Here is a 19,999-nt window from a genome sequence, read left to right on the forward strand (position 1 = left end):
CCCCCCCCCCCCCCCCCAACTGTCTAACTCACAACATGACATGTCTTTTTCCTGCAGGGCACCGAGACAACTGACGCTAATGGATGCTGCAAGAGCTGTAAGTTAGAGGAGTCACAGTATTTAAATGATAACTCAGAAACTCATGAACTGGTTTTAAGAAGTCGACAAAGCTGTGTATCACGTGTCGTTGTTAGAGCCTAACAGTTGCTGTGTGTGTGTTCCAGGCAAGCTGAAGAGCGTCTGTGAGGTCAAGAGTAAGGAGACAGTCATCGAGGTGAACAACTGCAGGAGCCCGCAGCCCGTCAACATGACGTCCTGCGCCGGACAATGTGGAAGCTCGTCCATGTGAGTCTAATTAGCACCACATTTCAATTAAATCGGCAAACCACAGTTTTCTGTCAGCAGCTGCCTCAGCCTGCTTTAGTTCACAGATACAGTCGTAGTTTAGGCATAAGCTCCTTCTACACAGCCGTTTTGATGACATGTTATGTGTGCGATTTAAAAAGTAGCTGTTAGCAGTTAGCAGCTAACTCAAAGAAGAAGAAAGCAGCTGTAAATGTCCACAGATTTGGAAAACAATGAGGTCCAGGAGCTCCTTACCCTCCGAGCAGAGGACCAGATCAGCCGCCATATAACAGACAAGATAAATTATTGTCATTGCCATGTCAATGCCATGGTTATTGTTTATGAAGTGTTGCCGACGGGTATGTTTTATGTCACACTAGAGGCGATGCCGTTGTGTTAAACCTCACGCCTCTTTTGATTTGCGATGCCGGCATGCAGTCTGTAACCATGCACTGGAGCAGAATGATGCCACCGTCGTTTGGTTCTGTGTAAAAATGCAAAGGTGGCATAAAGAAGGGATTCCGTAGTTGCCCTATAGTGCCATCTCTGTGTTTGAGGGCGGAGTTGGCAAGGAGGGAAACAGTCCTTTCCCTCAGCCTGTAAATGCTGGGAAAGCACTGTTTTTATACTCACATAAGAGACACCATTACATTTATTATAGATAATTGATTAATTAACACATTTTACTGTCTTGCCCTGATTTGAAAGACAAACCTGTTACCCCAGGGAAAGAAGCTGCTGTTCTGAAAATAATTAGCAATAGGCACAACTAAATTAAAGAGGACTTGACACAAGACAGGGCCACAGGATTAATGCAGAACCTTTTATTTTGTACAGATACTCTGCAGCAGCTAACACCATGATGCACCAGTGCGAGTGTTGCCGAGAAGCCAAAACCAGTCAGAGGCAGGTGGAGCTGACCTGCGCCGACGGCTCCAAGGTCCAGCACAGCTACACCATGGTGGAGACGTGCAGCTGCGCCAAAGCAGAGTGTGTGCCAGGAGTAACATCCAAACCACAGCGCCGCAGGAGGCGTTGATCCATTACTCACTGCTTTAGATGGGACTGAAACTTCACATACACTTTGCAACACTTAACCTTAGCGCTTCCTATTCAGGTTGTATTATTTATAAACCAGCATGTGCTCTTTTTCACCATCACAATATAATACTGTGATGTAAACTTTCTTTGTCTGAGGATTTCAGGGATGATAATTATTAAAGTTATATTTCTGCAACATAAACACTGGCGCTGACGTTTTTATTTATTATATGAATGATTCATATTAAAGGTATGCCATGCAGGAAATGTCAGTTACTGGTTCAATCTTATCTACTTGGATGTGTGTTGCTTTTGGTCTGGCACCTAGCTGCTACCTCACCCACACCTTGTACCCTGAAACGTCCTGAAACAGCAAAATAAGAAAATATGGGCTGCTGAAAATGATATGGCCAGACTCTTCTAGCGGGTCATAAATGATGATTGAGATGAGATGATTCATTGATTCGTTTATGTATCATTTTCGTAAAAAAAAATCCTGCAGAATATACCTTTAACAAAAACACATTTTGATGACAGCTGGATATTTTGGAAGCTTCAGTGAGAGAAACTGTTGCTCAGATTGACTCTGAAACCCAGTTGCCAGAAAAAAAAAAATGTTGGCAACTGCAAACCACGGATGCTAGCAGATGTTAAAACTTTATGTTTCAACAACGCTCTTATCAAAATATTGTTTTTGTCACAAAAATTTCAAGTTACATTCTGAGAACATAAATTAATTTATTCACAGCCCAAAAAGTCACTCGAGATGAAGTGCAAGGTTTCAGTAAAGGTATTAATTGTAGCTAAAATATAACCAGTGCTGCATGACGTCCAGTTTACCGGACAGATGATTAATTGTTATTTCTTCCCAACATAAAATCAATACTTGAAAATTTTAACAACTATAACTCCTGAGATGTTACTTGATATTAACATTTTTTATTTACCTGCAAGGGCCTCGTATTGTAGCAAGACTGGAGATAAACTCCTGAGCTGCACAACACCTCTTGCCATCTGTCGGCCATCTTGGTTTTGAAAGCTTTGTGTTGCACTGACAACACCTGGCCAATGGGTGGCAGTGTATGGCAAGACACACTGGGATAAACTGTAGTGACTTACATGCAACTACGTACAGCATCAAAACCCAAGCATGTACAAGAAAATGGCTTTAAAATAACTGTCCCCTGTCGTGACCACTATGCATGAAAGGGTTAATATGGACATGCTATATACATGTTAGCTCGGTTAGATTTGACCGTCACAATTTAATTGTCTAGGTCATTTTACTAAAACCATGAGGGTTAGGGCTCAGGGTCTGGGTCAGGTTAGGGTGGAGGGAAAAACATATCGGCGTAGAAACAGTCTTCAACACAACAGTATATGGTAAACAGGAGACCAAAAAAAAAGGTGGTGACTGCCTGCAACTGAGATGGTCATAAAGTCCGAACATATTCCTATTTATATTCCTTTAATCCAAAATGGTCCACCGATCAAAAGAATTGAAAGGATTTTTTAAAAACTGAGCCAATATCGTTTTAAGAGGATAAAGAGTAGAGTTGTTTCGGTACGCCAGGTGACAGGTAACGAATGTTGTAACTATCTGATGTGCTGTCTGCTGGAGCTAGATCAAATAAATGATTCCTTACCGATATGTTATTCAAAGCCTAATTTTTATACAGGGGGCAGAAGCAAACAGAGGTGGAACAGATGTTTGTATTTCAGACGTATCACAAACTACAGATGTGAATAAAAAAATACTCAGCTCATTTTCTTTGGTTTGGATATTAAAACACAATATGATATTTCTAAATGAATGAAGGAGTCCGTGAGGGAGACGACAGGGACACTGTCCTGAGGACATCCTGTGGCTCCCTAAACACACTCAGTGGAGCTCATATGCTCTGCCAGAAGCAGAAGAAAATGTTGGCATTGTATGTTCCTGCAAAACATGGATATGTTACATTTGTACATTTCATACCAATCATATCAATGTTTCAAAGTGACGTAGCATGTGAGCTGACTTTGCTGTCAGGAGGTGGAGGGGATGGTGGATGGTGTGACTCCTAGGAGAGATGCGTGCCAAGCTGCAGACCACTGCTCAAGACCAACAAACTACAAAGCAGGCTGTTTGTTAGCGACCCTTTGTGGCATTTTCGAGCAGCTTTTCTCCCACCAAACGTGGGTATTTCAAGCCAAAACACGATCTTTTCCGAACCATAACTGTGTGGTTTTAGCGCGTTAACGTAACCACACCTTCACCACAGCGTTGTTGAGAAACAAAGTTTCATCATACAAAGAAATGTATTAATGTAACATATGCGTGGTGTGCAGCAGGGTGTCTGCAGGTATAAACGAGTTAAATAAAAGACTTTTAAAGACCTTCTTAACACCACTTAAAATGAAATTTAAGACCAAACTTGCGATGGAAATACACATCAAAAGTGAACATAAACTCTTTCCAAGTAAAGACATTGATGTCAGTTCAAAATGAACAGTAAAAATGACCCTGACAATATTTTCTCTGCGTGTTCAATTCCACAGCTCAGATACCCATTTTACCACGTCTGAAACACCTTCGACATACAACGCAGTTTGCTGTGTAAACTGGCTCTTAACAGGCACTGGCTTTAATCACCATGAATAATTGCTCCAACACTAGCTATTTGTCCTTACACTACAATTATCCCATTTTTCATAGCTTGCAAGGTCTGAGTTTACTGATGCAGACTCACTGTGTGATCTAAGTGCACTAAGGGGGCACAAATAGGCACTGAGCACATACAGGTGTCGAAGTCTGGTACCCCGTTGAATAGTTTTTCCCTCCTGTTAAAATCTTTCCTACAGCACCACCAGCAAAACCTACATCAGTGAAAAGAGACAGCAGCACAGAACACATACACAGCCGTAACAATGTGACTAAAAAACATTTAAGACCCATTCAATCTAAATTTAAGACATTTTAAGGACCCGCTGCCACCCTGTGCAGAAACCAACAATGCCAACATTTTTTCCAGTGATTGTGTTATGGAAAAAATACACAAAATCAACCATACAACATTACAGTTACAATCAGATGACAGTAAAAAAAAAAAAAAAAAAAGCAAAATAAAATTTCGCAGCTGAGAGGAGAATAAAAACATTCAGTTATCTAGAAGCACATTGGTCCACTGGATAAAAGATGTGATGTGATATTATTTTTATGGGTTTTGTCTGATAAAGTTTTAAGAAAGAAACATATTTTTCTTAATTACTGAAAAAAGGCCCTGTTGATAAATATGTAAGTTGACAGTGTCAGATATGTGATATTATTCTGATCAGTCTCATCATGAGGATTTTCAAATTAAGTGAGAACCATCTGTGAAGGTTTTGGTAATGTTTGGACATAAGTAATAATATTAAGTCTGAATCCAACATGAACTTTAATGGTGCCCGACCATCAACAGCTGGACTGATGTGGAGCAGAAGACTGTGGTGCATTGTGGGATGCATTGAGCTATGAGGCAGCTTAGGACAGTGTGGGTTAAGGGGACTGTGACATGAGACAAACTTGTGTATTACCTGCATAAAGTAAGTGCATGAACACACATTTAAGTGCTCAGGAATTAAAGAGCAGGTACAGGGACAGTTCACGGTCATCATGTAAAGTGTGCAGTGATGATGTTCTCGTCTAACGCTGCGCAGAAAACTGTCAAACTGTTCCTTTACAGGGAAAACTCATCAAAAACATCAACATCAAAAGACAAAAATTAAATCTTTCTTACATTTTAATATAAAAACATGACGACTGTCAGCTGTTGTTAGACGTAGTGTGATGGCTGTGTGGTGACATAAAGTCCAATGACACCCTGACACATAAACCTCACACAACATCAGAGTCTCAGTCCAGTCTCTTGTTTCAACACCAAATATTAATTAAAAAAAAAAAAAAAAGAATCTCTCCCTGATGCTGGAGCCAGCCGAGGCAGATCTGAGGTCAGCTGTGGGCGGTCAGACGTCTGTTGATTTGCTCCGTTTCATGTCACTGAAATAAGAACAAAAACACGCACATTATAGATTGAGGAGAGAAGTGTGACGGCACCCTGGTGTTACTGAGACTGTGACGTAAGAAGGTCAAACTGTCAGCTGGTGAAGGGCCTGTGTCATGACGTTTCTTTCTCAGTGCTGGCGCCTTTTTTGTTCGTTCGGAGCGAGTGTGTGTGGCTGCATGCAGCTGCCTGGAGAGAAAGTGCAGCGCCCAGCTTCTTTTTTCAGAGCGTGGCCGCTTTCAGTTGAAAATTTCTGAACCTTGCAGACGTCACTGCCGCTTCTTGAGAGGCTACTGTCACAACAAAGCTCGTTTTTGTGAGCAGATCAGCCGGCAGACAGTGAATATATGCGTGGATGTTGGACAGTGGATTCTGTAAGCTTGTTTTTGAGTGTGTTGTCAGTCCTCTGTTCATGTAGCATTACATTAGCTACCTAGCTACGGTTAGTGTCAAGATATTGTTGGCATAGAAACATACCCATGCTGGCCACGTCATTAAAAGTAGCACTGGGAGCTCTTTTTTATGAAGCGCTGGGATGAAGAACTCCTGAGCGACCTGCCACTGCTTTTCTGTTGAAGAAAAACCTTATGTGGACACAGGCCCTAAGATGGAGATCCACAGGGACGTAAGAAAAGCTCTCTTTTCTGAACAAATCAGGGAAACTAAACTCGTCTGGATAAAATTGGGTTTCGTTTCTTGGTTGCGGTTTATGGCATCGTAGCAAACTGTGGTTTCCATCCGTGTTTTCGCTCTTCATCTCGATTGTGGAACTATTTTTTCAGCTGCCTCACACCCGTGTGTGAACTTCCGCTTGATCGTTCCTTTGACCCTGAAGCGTTATACACTCCAGCCCACTTGATGGCGATAATGCGCCGTTACATGGGTTTCGCCAACCGGCAGGAAACCATTGCAATGTAATGGGACACAGAGGGTCCGTCCCAAGTCTCTTATTTTTATAGTGCTACTGCTAGCTCCTCGCTTGAACCAGAAGTCGTTCGAGGTCCGCCATCTTCTAGGCCGTCCCAAGTCTCTTATTTGTGCAGCGAGGAGCTAGCGCTAGGAGCTAGCAGCAAGCTTTAAGCAGCTACGAGCTAGGATGGTCGAGAGCTTCCTATCCAGAAGAGTTTTTCAGCTGAAGGCCATGATGTATAAATACCCGCCCTCTACATCTGGCACATTTGAACGAGATGGCGGAGAAACAGTTCAAGAGTAAGTACCCGTTACATGCATTCTTTGCAATGAATCGCTGACTATGTTGAATGATGGCGAGTGGATTTAATAATAGTGATAATAATAATGATGATGATGCTCATCACAGTGACAGTGGCAGGGCTACAGACCGTTCTGTAATTGCACAAACTTCGACAAATGACTCAATAACAATGGTTATACATGCAAAAGTGTGTGACCAGAGTCATGACGGCAGGGGATGGGGGCTACTGTTTTGGTCAGCGAATATAATGAGACTTGGGATGTACCCATAGTAACGCCAGAAGCTGGCTGCTTTACGGAGCAGATCCAGCGGTGCCGCCGTCGCCAGGAATGGACGTCGCTTCACGTGACGCTTCAGTGGAAAGGACGTCTCATGTCTCTTAAACCGACAATGCTCGCTCATCGCTCCTAGCGCTAGCTCCTCGCATTTTTTTCCTAGGTGGGAGGGGCTAAACAGCTAGCAAAGTCGGCTAGGTAAGATAACTAGCAGTAATTTAAGAGACTTGGGACAGACACAGAGAAGAAGCAGAAGAAGAAGGTTGACGTTGTATTCAAAGGCATCGTACTGCAAAGGTTGGCAGTCGGCATGTACATAGAATTTAAAGGGGCAGCTGAGTGTTTTGGCCCCTACAGCTTTAGAGATGCTGTGACAGTGTCCCCACGGCATGATTATCTATTTATCTTGACCTGTGTCCTGTAGTTCTGCTGACTTACCGCAGCTCCACCTTCAGCCGATCCATTTTGTCGTGCAGCCGATCGTTCTTCACACGGATGGGATTGTTGGGGACGAACCAGGCCGCTATAAACTTACACACCACCACAACATGCTGTAGAAACACACAGACGACACACACAGAAACTTTTTCACTGCCGTCTTCAGATTTGGGTCAGACAATGACGTCCATTTGACCTGGAGTACAAACCTCAAACAGGATGACAAAGGCAAAGCGCACGGCCAAGACCAACCAGAACTGATGGGTCAGAGCGTAGTCCTCATTCCTGTAGTCTCTGTAGCTGCACAAACACACACACACACACGCACACAGTTTGTCCCCAGTATCAGACCTGTGACTGCTTATTCTGTTATGTAAGTTCTTCTCACCTGCACTGTGTGACGTTGAGACCATCTATCTTCATCTGGTCTGTGCTAAAGACATCAACTCCTGAGTGTGTCACATTAGCCGTGGACAGGGTGTCATTGATGTAGCCCTGCATGCAGCTGCAACAACACAAAACACATGATGATGAAGAGACACAACGCAGCCTGCTGACGAGTCATCAGGTGTTTCTACCAGCTGAAACGAGACTGACTGTTCGTGAGTTGTTCCATTAGCACAGGGGCCGTAGCTGTAACGGTAGACGAGGCGTGGAATAAAGTCTGATGAGATTCCAATAACCAGACCGTTAGCAATCACTGCTAACACGCCGATGGCCTCCAGCACCTTCGTCCACACACCTGCAGACAGAAGAACAGGACACACTGTACTTTACTACGTGCTTCAGTATAAGTAGATGTTGTTGCAGCACTGTTGGACATGTTGAGGGTCCGCTGTAGCAGACCACTCTACACAGAAACCTCTGACTCAAATATCCACAGACACACTGCTCACCGATGTCGTTGGTCTTCCGGGGAACCAGCCGCCGCTCCAGGCGGACCATCTTGATGGCGTCCAGGCGGATCTCAAAGATGTTGTTAATGAGAGCCAGCAGGGGGGCAAGGGGGAACGCTGCCACGAATATGGTGGTGAAACTGAACTGGACCACTAGAGGGGACAGACAGTCAGATAGTAACATGGCTTTAGAAAATCTAGCCCTGACGGGAGACTTTGGCCAATCATAAGTCATTTCAGAGAGAGAGTGTTCCTACAGACTGTTCTACAAATGCCGGCAGCAGCTCTGGAGACAGACCCCAAATCAGTGGCTGCAGCAACCGAATCCAGCCAGCACAAACACCAGCTGCGGGGCACTGCAGCCCTGACTCCACACCTGATCAGCAACTTTCTGTTGCTGCTGTTACACAGGTTAAACCTGGCGCTGCCGCTGGCCACCGGCCCATTGTGACATCCAGTGCTGGGGGGTTTGCGCTGGCTGAATTCAAGCCTCTACAGCCGATGACCAAAGGTCTGAGCAAGGCGAGGGGATTGTGGGGTAATTCTTATCTCGAGCCACTACAGCCTCCACTGAAAGTCTGTCTCGAGAGCTGCTGCCTGCTCTCCTCCTGGAGAAGCAGCCCATAGTGATGGGAAGCAAACAAATTCTTGTCTCATTTGTGGTCTGATAAACAGAGAGAGCGCGGGGCAAGGAGGGGCTGAGAGAATGTGCTCTACAATGAAAGAAGATGAAATAATCAGCGTATGTGAAACACTGGGTTACTGTATGAAGTGCATGCATATGCCTGTGGTGGAAAGAGCTTAGGAAAGAGAGGGGGGAGCTGCAGGAAGAGGCAGCTGCAGTGTTTTCAAATTCTATTGTTTCGTGTGTACAGAAAGTATTCAGAACCCTTAAAAGTTTTCACATTTTGATGTGTTGCAGCCTTCAGACCCTGACACACCAGGGCTATTTTTTTGTGCGATTAATTTGCATGTCAAAATTCTTTTTCGAACTGTTGTGATGTTGTACCTATACTTAAGCAGGCTCTGTAGTCCAAACTAAGATGGTAAACTTTATCATTCTTGTCAACCTTGACAAAGGCAGCACATGCCAGATCCACTTCTTCAGTTCTTACCTTTCACAATAAAAGCCTTAGACACATAGTGTGGGGGTCAGGGGGAGACTGAGGACCTACCCATCTCCAGGAACTCATTGAACAGACTGAAGGCGTCTGTGTCGGCCAGGTGGTAATTCTTCAGCCAGTCCCGAAGTTTGCAGATGTCACACGGTTCAATCTGCTTGCTTTCATCACGGCAGGCCTTCCTGTAACAGTTACCGCACTTCCTCTGCAGCTTCTTCGCAGTGTTTCTGCTCAGACAGCTCTTCAACCAGCTGGAAAACACAGCATTTTGTTTTCTCATGAGGTCTGTGTTGGCACTATGTACGACTGGACATTATTTCATCACCACTTGCTGCCTTACAGGAGGTGATGCTGAATGAAAACACAGCTAACACACTCACGGCACAGTGAACTCAAAGATGTTGTTGAGAGTCTGTTTGAGCAGCATGATAACAGCCATCTGGATGAAGAGGTCCGTTAAACAGCCACTGGGATGGCACTACGACACACAGAACACATCTCAGGGTTAGTGCTGTGGTGTGTTCAGGCTGGATGAAGGACTAAAACAACAGAGTGTATCTCCTCACCTCCTCCAGTCTGAATCCAGCGAGGCGAACATAGTTTCCTGGATGGCCGTTTATCCTGTGGTAAGAAAATATTCGTTTCACATTAACAACCAGCATTTTAACCCTCTGAATTCAATGCTGGTTACTGTATAAAGTACATATACACAAACACATACACACACACTGCGCTCACGCGCAACTTTTAGTACTTGATTAATAAAATCAGTTGCTTTTTCGGTCCACTAGATGGTGCTGATGTTTTATTTTTCCTGGTGAGGTCAGCAGCATCTGGCAGGAAGTTCATCAAAACAAAGACGGAGGCACCGGAGAAAGAAATTTAAAATGTGCTGTTGGCGTTTAAATCAATCGTCTGGATTTCACGACCTCACAGGCCACCATCCAGAGGTAGTGTTAGCTGTCGACGGCCAAGCTAACGCTAAACTGCTCCGCTGAAAAATCAATCAACACTGGACACACTTAGCTCTACAAAACTCCCATCCAACTGCGACAGAGCGAAGAAAATAACAGTCCATCATCTACTTCACGTGTAAAGATCTGCGTCCATACAGCGCTGGTGAAAACCAAGGCTTTTGTTACATGCTAACAACACGTGAACTCAGCAGTTTTCCTGTAGCTCCTGTAGCATGTGCATGCACATTTAAACTGCGCAGCACCCCTCAGCATAAATATGTTTCCACGCACATGGACAGACACACTGACAGACAGATACAGAGTACCTGCCCAGGAAGAAGGCCACATAGAAGAGTGAGGAGAAGAGAGTGAAGAACTGGAAGGTGAACATCTTGACGGTGAAGTTCCTCTCTGTGGCAGCGAAAGAGTTTGTCTTCTCTGAAACACACATACACACACACACACACACACATTCATGTACTGTGAGATATTTGACAAAATGTCTTTGAACATTTGATTTTCTCTCAGATTCATTATCATGAGTGTATTCAGATATTTTAACGACACTTCATTGTTTTAAACCGATACATGTCTCCATCTATGCTACTACAACACGCTGAATTAAGCTTGTTCTCACCTATTTTACACAGCTTGAGGGACACCCATCTGTTCACCTGCAGGTGATGTTGACACAGAGACACAAGAGATTTATGACATTGTTGGCAGGTACATCTTGTGTTGACAGATCTGTTTGTTCTCATCTATCAGCTGCTCTTCAGAAACTTCCAGCAGAAACTGCTTCCTGATTCCTTGGTGGTCTGTTAAAGTTCCCGTCAGTTTAAAGATGATGTCAAGAGCTAATGTTCGCTCGCACACGAGGGTGAGGAGGTCAATATGTAAAGTGGTTTGTGTGCCTCAAACCGCACAAACACAGAAGCAACGAGTGGAAAATCAATAAAGAAACTTCCCAGAGAGCTAACATGTGTGTTAATGGCGGTTTAATGCAGTCAGGGTACTGGTGGCTGTGACATGGAGGTCTGTGTGACCCTCCAAGGATGTGCCTCCCCAGACCATCACTGATCCACCGCCACACCGGTCATGCTTGATGATGTCACAGGCAGCATATTGTTCACCACGGCGTCTCCAGACTCTTTCACGCCTGTCACATGTGCTCAGTGTGAACCTGCTCTCATCTGTAAAGAGAACAGGGCACCAGTGGCGGACCTGGATGGTGCTGGGCTGTGAGCACAGGTCCCACTAGAGGACATGGGGCCCTCATGCCACCCTCATGGAGTCTGTTTCTGACAGTGTGGTCAGAAACATGCACACCAGTAGCCTGCTGGAGGTCATGTTGTAGGGCTCTGGCAGTGCTCCTCCTGTTCCTCCTCACACAAAGGAGCAGATACTGGTCCTGCTGCTGGGTTGATGCCCTTCTACAGCCCTGTGCAGCTCTCCTCATGTAATGGCCTGTTTCCTGGTATCTCCTCCATGCTCTTGAGACTGCTGGGAGACACGTATGGATGTGCCATCCTGGAGGAGCTGGACTACCTGTGCACCCTGATTAGGCTGCAGCTAGCACCTCATGCTACCAGCAGTGACAAGGACACTCACGAGAAAGTCACCAAGTTGGCAACACTGATCATCAAGCTGTCCGGCTTTGTGGTCTCAGCGCAGCGAGGAGTGAGGGGGAAGAGCCACAGGGTACATCCATGGGTGTGCTAGCTAGCTAGCAGCAGGGAGGGCGGGCCATAATCGGGCCTTTAAGTCTGGCAGCTCACTTTCTTCATGCAAAATGAGCATGGCTTCATCTAAAGTGAGTTAGAAAAATGATCGATGCAACCAACTGAGGGTAGAATGATGCTTATCCCAGTAAACTCAGGGTGAGACTTTACCTCTCTACATAGGATATATATTTACATCAGGGCTTGGATGTGATACAGCATTCACATCATGTAATTTAAACTGTAGGAAAAGCAGAGTGGGAAACACTTTTCACATCAGCCTCAGATTTGTATTCTTAGTTGGAGATATCGGGAACACCAATGCTATGTCCCCCCTGGTGAGAAGAACTACAGACATGTTGACATAGTGTCGGCTTAATGGTTGCACAAGCATCACCGCAGGAAGTTAAATGAAATACAAGAATTGAAACAATTCATTTAGCTGTGGTTTCACTTTGTGATGAACTGCAGCATATACACAACAGAAGTAATTTAGGCCTCATATCTGATCTGAACCACCATGACAGAGTGTGTTCACACTATTCTGTGAATGCAGCACGAGGATCTGGATGCAGGTATACGTACCCGGGTCATGATCTGAATGGTGATGTAGTGCAGCACAGCTCCCAGCATCACGGCCACAGTGTTGGCATAATCACCGATAAAGTCCCACTGAGACATCGAGGGGGCCGCCACCACTCGAAACACCACCAGGGCATGAGTGAGACCGATGATTATCATCAGCTGGAACACAAACAAACACACCAACATGTCGCATCGTCTTTCTGCTCACAACACACACACACACACCCCACAGCAGTCAGCCCAGATCATTTTCTGTTCTGTAAAGCTGCAATCTGATTTAAAGCTTTTATAATCTTTTGTCTTGTTTTGTGATAAATTCCACTCGTGTTCCTGAATCAGCAGGAGATAATTAGAGACAATGACATGATATTATGTTACAGCTGTCACTCCAGGATACTAGCTGATCTTTTGGGTGTGAAGCAGCTTTGTTTTGGCAGGTGATCGTGTCAGCAGGTAGTGAGCAGAGCTCTGCCAGTGAGATACATTTTCTGAGGAATACTTTGCTCTGAATCACGCCTATCAGGTAGAGCTTCAGCCCACGCTGTATACCACACCCACCAAACTTCATAAGCAACTCAGTATCAATGTGTGTGTGTGTGTGTGTGTGTGTGTGTGTGTGTGTGTCTTACCATGACAGTTACCAGAATGAGGACCAGAGTGCTGCGCAGGTAGGAGTGTCTGAACTGTTTGGGTTTACAGTGTGGATCATTGACTATTTCCATGATCAGTTCCTCCTGTCAACACAAACACACAAACACACAACCCACACACAGGATGAGATTCAACGTATACATTAAAGGAATATTACAAGGACTTCAGTGTGCTGAAATCCAGTAGGCAGTTTGGTTTTGGCTTCATTGGGCAAAAATCCCATAAATATCTTTGATATCTACAGAACCTCCTCTTGGTTCTGTTTTCAAGTGTTAGAAAATCCAGCCTGTGATGGGAGACAGGTCATTTCAAAGAGAGGGAGTTTCTATTGGCTGTTTTACATCTGCATCTGATTCAATGTAGGAGAGTCCTGCAAAGAAAATGTCTGTTCCAGTGTTGGCAACAACTGCTTGCACTGCAAAGCGACCCAGAAAAGGAAGACGGACTCATCGAAAAGAGAGTCTGGCAGTAAACGAAATAAAACGTGTGAATATCAGCGAAGCATTTCAGAGATGAAAAGAAAATGTTACAAAAGATTAGCCTTCTGCTAACTGGAGCTTAAAGGTGCGGACACACCAAACCAATATCAAAGAACTAGCAGCAACGAAAGCCAACTGTTGCGTCGTCTATGTCGCCTCACGTCCTGTGTCAGTTGCATTTGAACACACTACACGGACTACATCCGACGGCCAAGTAGCACGTACGTTCTGCGCCTGCGTGAGAGAGAGCGGAGTGAGAGAGTGGTACATCCTGAGGAGGAAGCACCGGTTAGCCCCGGTTTCACTACAGGCAGATTCACTCGCTACAGGGGCAAGGAAATAAAACCTGAACAGCCAATCAGAGTGATCTCTCTCACCGACAAGCTCCGCTGCCAATTCAACATACTCAATTGGCCGAAAAGCTGCAGAAGTGCAGACGTTGCGGGACACACCGCAAAATCTAGGGCGACAGACGCTCACCGACGGCCCGACTTTGGTCGACGGCCTACAGTCGGCTTGGCTGCATCTTCATGTTCACGTTTATGTAGCTAAACGGGCACTGGACAGCCCCAACTCCCCACCTGATCAGCAAACTTTCTGTTGCTGCCGTTATACAGATTAAACCAAGTGCTGCTGCTGGCCACCAGCATGCTGTGATACCGGGTGCTGGGGGGTTTGTGCTGGCTGAATTCAAGCTGCTACAGCCTTTGACCGAAGGTGTGATCGAGGCAAAGGGATCGTGGAGTGGCTAGCAGCTAATTGTTGTCTCATATGTGGTCTGATAAACAGAGAGAGAGCAGAGCAAGGAGGGACTGGAAGAATGAGCTGCGTACAACTCTACAATAAAATAAGATTAAATAAATCAGTGTATGGGAAACACTGGGTCACTGTATGAAGCATATGCCTGTGGTCGTCTGGTGGGAGGGGCTTAGGACAGATAATTATGCATTTTATCCCAGGAATTGTAACTGATTACAGCTACATTTATTTTGTAATTTAACATGTAACTAGTTACTCCATAACACTGGCCAAACATCTGACAAACCGACACAGGCTGATATTTGGGTCAGATCCCTGAACCCAGATTAGCCAACGTGATTAACGTTTCAGATAATGATGACATAACAAAGCTTCAGGCGATGCATTCATGACATGACTCAGTAATAAACAAGTTTCCAACATGTTCAGACATGTAATGACAACCATCTCTGTAAGACGTGAGCAAAGTCTGCAGTGATGAAGATCATGAGGTGAAGGTAAAGCACCAAGTTAAGTTTTTTTTTTTTTTTAATGGAAAAGTATTGAGCTCAGTGGAGTGTAAAGGGAAAAAAAAAGTCTAAATCATGAATGCAGGTTAAATAAAATAATAATTTAGAAACAAGAAATCTGAAACACACAACCAAAGCTGCAGTCATGAGACACACACAGATATGATGTAGTAAATTATCACTTATCAACCTTTAACACTAAAATCATTAAACTCTGATTCAGTTTATTCTCCCAGTTTCCTCCAGCTGGTGTGTCCAACAACTGTACAGTGTTACATCATGATTACGATCAGTGTGGTGCAGTCTATTTACTGGAGACATAGTGAAACATGCAGGCAGCAGTTTGTCTTCACACTGCAGTCACTAACCTACAGACACCCACACACCCTTTGATAACATGTATTTTTCCTGCAGGCTCTCATGTCACTGCACACACACCTTTGGTTACAGGGGGAGAAAGAGAAGACTGAACTGGGGAAAAAAAAACTCTTTTATTTTGAAAATCATTTTTGGAAAATCATGTCTGTTTCTGCATATTAACTGGATATATTCTGTGTGCTCTTTTGTAGTGTGTGACAGTCGTTTCAGTCTGCAGTGGTTGTTTGTATATTGCTGTAATAATGTTTTTAGTAGGTCTTCATTGACAATAAGATTTATTGATTTAATCTCAATGAGACTTTGACCTGGTTGAATAAAGGCAGATCCAATAAGAATGAAAATCTGTTCTATTATACAATAATTAGAGGATAAATCATTTGCATGACTGCAGCTTTGGTTGTACGTCTCAACTTTATTGTTTTCTAGAATTTCCCTGAATTATTCTTTCTTTTTCTGGTTTTGGGTTCACATTCAGGTAAACTCTAATACATTTACAGGATTTCCTGAGACAGTTTTTAAGTTTAGGTTCCACTGAGCTCAGTTTGACACCATAAAGAATTCATTTTAGGATCCTGCACATCACAAAGACCCTGTCCACATGTACACAGATATATTTTGGCCTCCTGCCCACACAAAAACTGAGTTTTATGTCACTTAACAGAGATGTTTATAAGACACCTTCTACAGTGCAGATTTTTCGAAACCCCGGTTTCTGTGTATCGTTGTAGATGTGTAACATAGAGCTTTTTGGAAACTACAACGTCATCTTTTCCATTTGTGCATGCCCATTGTTGCTTTGTGTGGTGAGCATGAACCAGAAACAATAACAACAGTGAACAAGTATTTTTCTAATGTTTTGTTAGCACTGCTCGGTCTAATGACTGTTTTACACTCAAACTGCCTGAGCGTCCGCAGTTTGAAGTCCACCTAAAATGGCAGTTTTGGATCAGGACCAGTCGACCCAGCAGATGGGACACTTTCTGCAGTGGGATTGTTGTAATGAGGAATGGAAAGAAAGCATTCACATGTCCAGAGCATCACTCATATCTTAATCTCATATTTTCATCTCATATCTTCGAGTGAGCTCCTTCATCCTTTTTTATTAAAGAGGAATCAACAATGATGTGTGTTTTGAAAAAGGTAACGTTAGCCTAACTTTACAAGCTTTAAGACGAGAGGAAAACACTGGAGACAGCTAACACGGTTGTTTTTGCGTTCTACTGTGACCGGAGTATTTTTGCGAAACAAAGTTCTAATGGACTGAATTCTTTTTTTTTTTTTAAACTGAGGGTAAAATATCCATTTTAAACAAATATCTGCGTGTGTGTAGACAGGGCCGACATTGTCTGGGTGCCATTAGCGATGTGTAACACAACACTGCAGACAACAACACAGGACACAGACTCAGATTTGTTGTCAGTACCTCCTCCTCACACCAGTCATACACCTTCCACTTAGACACGGCTCTGGCTCTGTGTCTCTTCCACAGCTCCAGGAACAGAGTGGCTGTGGAAACACACAGGGAGACCAGACTTCACATCACTGGAACACATTAGATTAGACACCAGAGTAGATCATGAGATGAAATCAGACACTCACCCCAGATCGCCATGAACATAGCAAAAGCCACAGTGCCCTCATTGTCAAACAGGTGGCTGACCTGTGTGGATACAAACACATTGTACATCCCATCAACAGGGAAGATCATAAACATGGCACCACACAAACAAACAGATAAACATCAGGACCTGCTTTTCATAAAACCTTTAATATATTTGTGTCTGAAGTTCTGACATCACTCAGAACTATAGTTGAAAAGCCGTTGTAACTCAGTTTCTAGGAAATGTCGGTGACGATTCTCAGTCATCCAGGTCATGGTAATCCTAAGTGCTATATCGTAGGCAACTGGACTTGCTTGCGGTTCTTGAAGACATTTCGCCTCTCATCCAAGAAGCTTCTTGGATGATAAAGCACTTACGGTTACTAGGAAGTATTTGCAACATCTCTGCTGTGTCGGCTGGTTTGTGGTGAATTCAGTAACTTTATTCTGGTTCCAACATTCAGTATATTGGCAGCTGTAACTTCGTACTGCAGGTCTGTCGAAGTAGCGTGACCAAATTCAAAATCCGAGGCAGTGTAAAATTTAACAAACTCATTGGTCAGAGCTTAACATCAAAAAAATTCAGTTTGAAATCTAAATCTGACAAACACAAACAACACAGCAAACCAACGGAGGCTGGCAGCAAGTTGAGGCAAAACAATCCAAAACGTAATGAGACGCCCATTCAACATGCTCAATCAGCTGAAAAAAAGCCAGCAAGAGTCGAGCAGTGTCCATGGTGTGGGACACACTGCAAAATATAAAGCAACAGATGCTCATCGTCGGCTTGACAGGGCCCTGACGGCCAGACTGCAGCCACATAACGGTGGTTTAATTTGCAAATGCATCTTTTCCTCTCTGTTTCAGCCTTGCAACAGTGTTTCTCCCTAAAATGGAGTTTTTCTAAAATTTTTGCTAGAGCGTGGAGATGTAATGCTTCAGCTCTGTGTGTCAGGCAGCACGGTGGTGCAGTGGTGGAGGCTCCAGGCTCCCCCGTGACCCTCAATGGGACAAGTGGCTACAGAAAATAAATGAATGAATGAATGAATGAAGTAAGCTGCTCAGTGAGAATCTGGGACTACATGACAGGACAGTTATGAGGTCTTCGATTTTCTCTGTGATCAAACAGGGTAAATGTCAATATATCTGAATTCAAAGCAGAGCTGCTTTATGTTGATTTGTAATTAAAAAAAAAAAAAAAAAAAAGATCTGATCAGCAAACTTAATGTCTCACTCCTCACCAGATGCTGGCTGTGATGCTTTTTTGTTATTAGAACTAACTGCAGCTGGTTATATAAATGACATAAGATGAGCTCACCTTGGCGTAGGTGCAGGTGTCTGACAGCCTCCACACTGTACAATTGTCACAGCGAGGACACATAATGACACCGGACTGACACACTTCCTTACTGAAGACACACAGAGACAAACATGAAAGGGTTAATGGGAATAGAAATTAAAGCATGATTCAGTGATTCATCTGCTGCACAAACATGATAAACAGGAAGAGCTTGCTTCTCACGGTTGTCTTGAAGTCAAACGTTAGAAAGTCCCTACATTTCATCAGCTCGATGAATCGGACTTTGAAAACTCGCAGGAACAAATCTCACAGAGAAAATCTGAGAGGTTCAAATAGTTTGAATGGGACTTTAAAGTTATTTTGATGCAATGACATAATAATTTTACTTCCACAGCATCTGACTCACATGAGAGGGTTGGTGTTGAAAAAGGCGAGTCCATACAGGAACACTACGACTCCCAGAGCGGCAGCTGGGACCAGCAGCTTGGTGTACCAGCCCAGCCACAGGTAGTACAGAGCCACCTTCTCTCCAAAGTAACACCTGCAGACATCATGTAACACAAACACATCAACAAACCAGAGACTAAAAACGTCTTCAGTCACCCTGGCCTTTTTCATATTTAATTGTTTTATACTGTTGAATCACAGAACACCGGTTTTACCTTTTTCCCCTTGCTTAACCTGCTGCTGCTGAGACCTGGCCTTGGGTAAGTTGTAAAAACAAGGTTAAATTTGGTATCAGCAGCTCCTGTTTGCAATGTAACCATGAATGTACAGCTTTTTGTCTTTATTGGACAGGATTAAAGGAGGCGATAGAGGGGGGGTGACATGCAGCAAAGGGCCACAGGCTGGAATCAGACCGATTGGCTGCTGCGGCAAGGACACTGCCTTCATTTATGGGATGCCTGCTCCACCCTCTAAGCTACCAGGGGACCCAAATCACTTTGATTTTAAAGAGAACAGGATGATTCTGAGGCAGGTTCTGCTGCAGGTCTGCACCATCTCTCTCTTCTTTTAAGTCAAGATAAAGACTAATCTGCTTTTTATTAAATCAAATATTACATATTTTTTATTTTGCACCTCTTGTCTGAATTTATTCACCTTTTATATATTTTTTTCCTCTTTAATCTTTTACTGCTCAGTAAAGCACTTTGAATTGCCCTGGTGTATGAAATGTGCTGTACAAGCAGAGCTGCCTTGCCTTGCTATCAGGGACGTCTTTTTTCTACAACTTACGGATACTTGATCCCGATAAGTTCCAGAGATACTGATATCCTCTGAAAGTGTGAGTCACACTGAATCTAAAAATACGTGTGTCATGTTCAAATTTGTGTTCAGATGAGTTATGCGAGATATGACTCAGAGAATGAGCAGACGCAAATTGTGGCAATCAGACACTGAGCGATCAAATCAACTTCCTGTTGTTGTTACAACACCTGAACGCACCTGTGCCTTTGACCTCAGCCCAGGTCTTAGTGTGAAAACCTCTGACCTAAACAAATGTCGGTCGCATTTTAGCCATTTTGAAGCATTTTTCTGTTGTTATAGCGCCACCCAGTTGCCAGTTAGAGTTAAATTTCTCCAGTCACCTTGAGGCGTCCTGTTCTACATATCTACCAAGTTTAGTACAAATCCATACAGCGGTTAGGCCTAGATAAGAAATGAGCTCTCTAGCGCCCCCATTTTGTTTGATGGGGTCAATAATGG

At 43.9% G+C, this 19,999-nt stretch overlaps 2 protein-coding genes across 29 annotated transcripts in view; one reads left to right on the forward strand and one right to left on the reverse strand.

Moving 5' to 3' along the window:
- LOC126395092 (intestinal mucin-like protein) overlaps positions 1–1,588 on the forward strand; it is a 15,402-nt gene extending 13,814 nt beyond the window's left edge. For all 28 annotated transcript variants that reach the window (XM_050052268.1, XM_050052302.1, XM_050052329.1 and 25 more), the window contains 3 exons: positions 58–97; positions 225–345; positions 1,183–1,588. In XM_050052268.1, coding sequence (XP_049908225.1) covers positions 58–97; positions 225–345; positions 1,183–1,384 — 363 coding nt within the window. In that variant the 3' untranslated portion in view covers positions 1,385–1,588. The remainder of the gene's footprint in view (positions 1–57; positions 98–224; positions 346–1,182) is intronic.
- A 134-nt stretch (positions 1,589–1,722) lies between these two features.
- Positions 1,723–19,999, reverse strand: part of LOC126395259 (anoctamin-9-like) — a 33,059-nt gene continuing 14,782 nt past the window's right edge. Inside the window, exons 8-24 of the mRNA XM_050052590.1 lie at positions 18,699–18,833; positions 18,311–18,401; positions 16,992–17,052; positions 16,816–16,898; positions 13,246–13,350; positions 12,617–12,775; positions 10,948–10,984; positions 10,637–10,748; positions 9,921–9,975; positions 9,735–9,832; positions 9,409–9,605; positions 8,234–8,386; positions 7,935–8,079; positions 7,726–7,842; positions 7,547–7,637; positions 7,338–7,450; positions 1,723–5,407 (exon numbers count right to left, since the gene is read on the reverse strand). Of these exons, the coding sequence (XP_049908547.1) occupies positions 5,374–5,407; positions 7,338–7,450; positions 7,547–7,637; positions 7,726–7,842; positions 7,935–8,079; positions 8,234–8,386; positions 9,409–9,605; positions 9,735–9,832; positions 9,921–9,975; positions 10,637–10,748; positions 10,948–10,984; positions 12,617–12,775; positions 13,246–13,350; positions 16,816–16,898; positions 16,992–17,052; positions 18,311–18,401; positions 18,699–18,833 (1,786 nt within the window). The 3' untranslated portion in view covers positions 1,723–5,373. The remainder of the gene's footprint in view (positions 5,408–7,337; positions 7,451–7,546; positions 7,638–7,725; positions 7,843–7,934; positions 8,080–8,233; positions 8,387–9,408; positions 9,606–9,734; positions 9,833–9,920; positions 9,976–10,636; positions 10,749–10,947; positions 10,985–12,616; positions 12,776–13,245; positions 13,351–16,815; positions 16,899–16,991; positions 17,053–18,310; positions 18,402–18,698; positions 18,834–19,999) is intronic.

The sequence above is a fragment of the Epinephelus moara genome, chromosome 1, assembly GCF_006386435.1.
Source record: "Epinephelus moara isolate mb chromosome 1, YSFRI_EMoa_1.0, whole genome shotgun sequence".
NCBI lineage: Eukaryota > Metazoa > Chordata > Actinopteri > Perciformes > Serranidae > Epinephelus > Epinephelus moara.